Source organism: Chrysochloris asiatica, unplaced genomic scaffold (genome assembly GCF_000296735.1).
Source record: "Chrysochloris asiatica unplaced genomic scaffold, ChrAsi1.0 scaffold00440, whole genome shotgun sequence".
In the NCBI taxonomy this organism is placed as follows: domain Eukaryota; kingdom Metazoa; phylum Chordata; class Mammalia; order Afrosoricida; family Chrysochloridae; genus Chrysochloris; species Chrysochloris asiatica.
In genome coordinates, this window is record NW_006408958.1 from 848,094 (window position 1) to 851,976 (window position 3,883).

General features: G+C 40.1%; 1 protein-coding gene across 1 annotated transcript in view; it reads left to right on the top strand.

Moving 5' to 3' along the window:
* Positions 1–277: 277 nt before the first annotated feature.
* Positions 278–3,883, top strand: part of XPO6 (exportin 6) — a 124,102-nt gene continuing 120,496 nt past the window's right edge. Inside the window, exons 1-2 of the mRNA XM_006877057.1 lie at positions 278–362; positions 3,820–3,883. The exon at positions 3,820–3,883 is cut by the window's right edge and continues 17 nt beyond it. Coding sequence (XP_006877119.1) covers positions 311–362; positions 3,820–3,883 — 116 coding nt within the window. The 5' untranslated portion in view covers positions 278–310. The remainder of the gene's footprint in view (positions 363–3,819) is intronic.

Consider the following 3,883-nt stretch of genomic DNA (forward strand, 5'->3'; position numbering starts at 1 on the left):
TCCAGCTCCAGCATAGGGTTTCTGAGGAGTGGTTGGTGGTTTTGAACCTGTGACCTGTGGTTGGCAGTTCAGTGCACCATACCAGGACTTTATAGAGTATAATAAAACTTTGAGCTTTAAACTAACTGGGAACTTCCCTTCAGCTTTCTGGTTTACACCATGTATTTGAACATAGTTTGAGGAAGTAAATTGCTGTTGTTTTTGAGTGTATCCTGGAGGGAACTGAAGAACTATATTCAATTTATTGAATTTTTCCAATTTTCTTTGTTAGGCATCTGAAGAAGCCTCCCTCAGGGCATTGGAAAGTCTGATGACAGAGTTTTTCCATGATTGTACAACCAATGAGAGAAAGCGTGAGATAGGTAAGTAAAGTGTGTGGAGTTGTAGAGAGTCATTTGTAACAGGACTATTGGCTGGCCTGTTTGCGTCCCTCTTGGATTTGCTCTAGTTGTGCTAATTTAAAACCTAGCTGCAAGGGCATAGTTTTAGATTTTCTTTCCTTTAGCTACGTTTGGAGACCCCCCACTCCCATTTTTATTCTTAGTTTCAACAAGAAACTATTAATAGTAATAATAATAAAGTACCCTTAATAAAAAGTGTCAAACATGTTTTCAGTGTGAAGAGGTCTATTTTAAATCTCATCTAGTGCCTAGTGAGTTTTTAGCTGGTGTTAACCTTTAAGGGCTCCTAACTTCTTTCTTCTTTACTCCTCTATTCTCTTTTTCAAGTTTAATGAAAAAAAAAAAAGCATCAAAAAGAAGAGGGATGAAGGTAGAGTCAGGTCTTTGGGGGAACCTTGGAACCTTCTAGAACCTGCTTGGGAATATTATAGTCATTCACACAAACAATATTCACTAAATCATACTGTAAACTAGAAAGTTTATACAAATGTCACATGTGCTACATTTGTCCTACAGTAAACTTTTTTCCTCCTGAATCCTTATTTACCTCTAAACTTCAGAATGAAAAATGTTTTTCTGTATTCCAAACCTAAATTTGAGTATCTGACTACTATCAATTGGCTTTATATTCATTGCTTCCACTCCCTTGGAATTCCTTTTCTGTGGTTCCGGGACCCTGGAGGTGCATCTCTCTGTTCCGTTTGACCTGGTGTGCTTCTGTGGGTTCATGTGCTGTAAGGTCAGTTTGAACCTCAGGGTTGGTAGTTCAAGCTCACCAGCCGTTCCTTGGAAATCCTGTACAGGGTTGCTTTGAGTTGGAACCAGCACTTAACAAGCACTTACCATCAATAACAGCAAGTCATGTTAGCCAGTTAAATGCTTTGACTAATTCTACTTTTGGTTCTAAGCTTGGTGGTTAGGGTTATGTACCATGGAGTCGGTTCTGACTCATAGCAACCTTGCACAGGGTTTCTGAGGCTGTAATTACGGGAGCAGAAAGCCTCGTCTTTCTCCCGTGGAACCGCTGGTAGTTTTAAATTGCTGACCTTGAGGTTAGCAGCCCGACTCATAACCACTATGCTACCAGAGCTCTTTCAAAGCTTGGTAGGCAGGGGCTCACAATTCTAGGTAAGCAGACCTTTGGCCCATTTTCCCCTGACTCCTTTAAGCATTATATTAGTTCCTGGTAGATGCTAGCTTCTTATTTCCTGTTATTTGAAAACTAGTGGTATCTTTTGTGCCTGCTCCCTTTGTGTGTGTGTCTGTCTGTCTCTCTGTCTCTCCTTGGAGTATACTGTGTGGAGCCAAAACATTATAGACAAGGAAAGCTGATACAAGCTGAGTCCAATAAATGATAGGTGCCTGCCTTAGAAGATCCATTCTGCTAACCTCTCTTTCTTACTCAGTGAGGCTCTCCCTTCTCCTGCCCTAGAGTAATAAGCCCTTGTTAGTTTTATGTTGCCCAAGTACTTTATAATAAACATATCAGTGGTGATTTTTACCAAAGGAGGCACAGTGTCGTACTTTTATCAGTTTGTTACATTCTAACTCTTAATTTCTCAGAAGCCCTGTTTTTTAGTTTATAATGGACATGCTTTTGGTTTTTCTCAGAATTTTGGTTTATAAGACTTACCTCGAGTGTTCAAGAATTAAAAATGGAAACTTCTGAACATGCCTGTAATAGAATCTGATTTTTAAATAGCTGTAAATAACCAGATGATACAAATGTCTAATTTGAATGCAAGCTGAAGCAGACTGGGGTTTGGTTCTATTCAGTGGGCGTACCTGTGTTCAGTTCTATTTGTACCTAGTCTTTGTAGCCATATTTGAGTGTGTGGGCTGGAACCACTTGCTTCTTTTTTGATGTCTCAGCATAGACTAAAGGTTTTCCTAGCTGGGCAGGAGACAGGAAGGATTCCATTCACTCCCCACCAAAGGTCACTTCTTGGTACTCTAGAGTTGGTGACACTGTAGGAGGAGTACTGGACTGCTAACTATAGGGTTGGTAGTTCAAACCTACCAACCAGGTGTTCATGAGAAAAATATGAGGCTTGCTGTTTCCATAAAGATAGACAGCCTCAGAAACCTTTCACAATGTTGCTCTTAGTTGGAATCCACTCAGTGGCAGTGGGTTTATTTGTTTTTGCTTAGTATTGATACAGTATACTGTAGGACCAGTGTAGCACATGTCACATGTGTATAAACTTTCTAGTTTACAATATGATTTAATGAATATCATTTGTGTGAAGAACTATAACATTCCCAAGTGGTTCTAGAAGATTCCGAGGTTCCCCAAAGACCTGACTCTACCTACATCCCTCTGCTTTTTAATGCTTTTATTCATTAAAACTTGAAGAAAATAATAGAGGAGAAAAGAAGCTAGCAGCCCTCAAAGGTTAGCAGGGATCTCAAGAGACTGATCACTGTAATCGTATAGGAAGCTGAAATACCACAGAGGGGCGTGGAGTTGCTTGGGGTCAGAGCCAGTGAGTTAGTAGCAGAGCTTAGTACAGCGTTTAGAGTTCCTCATTTCCAGCCAGCGTTCATTTGCTCCATTTTGTCTTCACTTCTGGGATTCATGAAGACGTTAATTACAGTGACAGGCTGTCAGCTTCTTTCTATGGTAGTTTTTGAGTCTGCCTTGTTGCATGAAGCCTGTGTTGTAGAGAGCCAGTAGAGCAGTGCACCCTGCATTCCCAAGGGCTCCCTAGAATCTCTCAGGGTGATTGCTTTTGTACTTTCACTTTTTTATCTTGCATTTCATGGCCAGTGCAGCAGAGGGACTAAGGGGCAGCACCATAGTGCACACCCTTAATGCTTACTGTCATGTGGACTGTGGTGGATGTTTTCAGTAGCCTAAAGAGAAGCAGAGTCCTACCAGCAACAACAGCAATAAAGAGAAGCAAAATAATTTCTAAACGATTTGATGTGTGACTTGGCAATTCCCATTTGACTGTTAGCTCTTATTTAAAAGATGTTTTTTTTGTGATATTTAAAAATAAAACCTACCAGTCACTCCTTGGAAACCCTGTACTGGGTCACTATGAGTCAGAAGCGACTCGACAGTACTTAACAGCAGCAACAAGGAGCCCTGTAACATGGAAAGTTTCTCTGCCTGAAAAAGGTCTGTAAGAGTGGTCATTCCTTTTACTTGGCTGAAAACACAACCAGTGTTCTGGATCTCCTGTTAAATCAGTACCCTTTGAGGCATAAAAATATGAGGGGAATTCAAATAGTTTCTGTGTTTGTGTTTTAAAAACCCCCTTGTGTCACTGTCCTTTCTATTTTGAGGAATCAGTTAGTTTTGATACCATGTATATAATATGGAGAGAGGTATGATTTAAAAAAAATAAGATGGCCCAACTTTGTATTTCATGTATTTTCATACCCTTCTTTTGTTACTATTTAACTTTTCCAGAGGAGCTTCTTAATAACTTTGCCCAGCAGATAGGAGCCTGGAGATTCTGCCTATATTTTCTTTC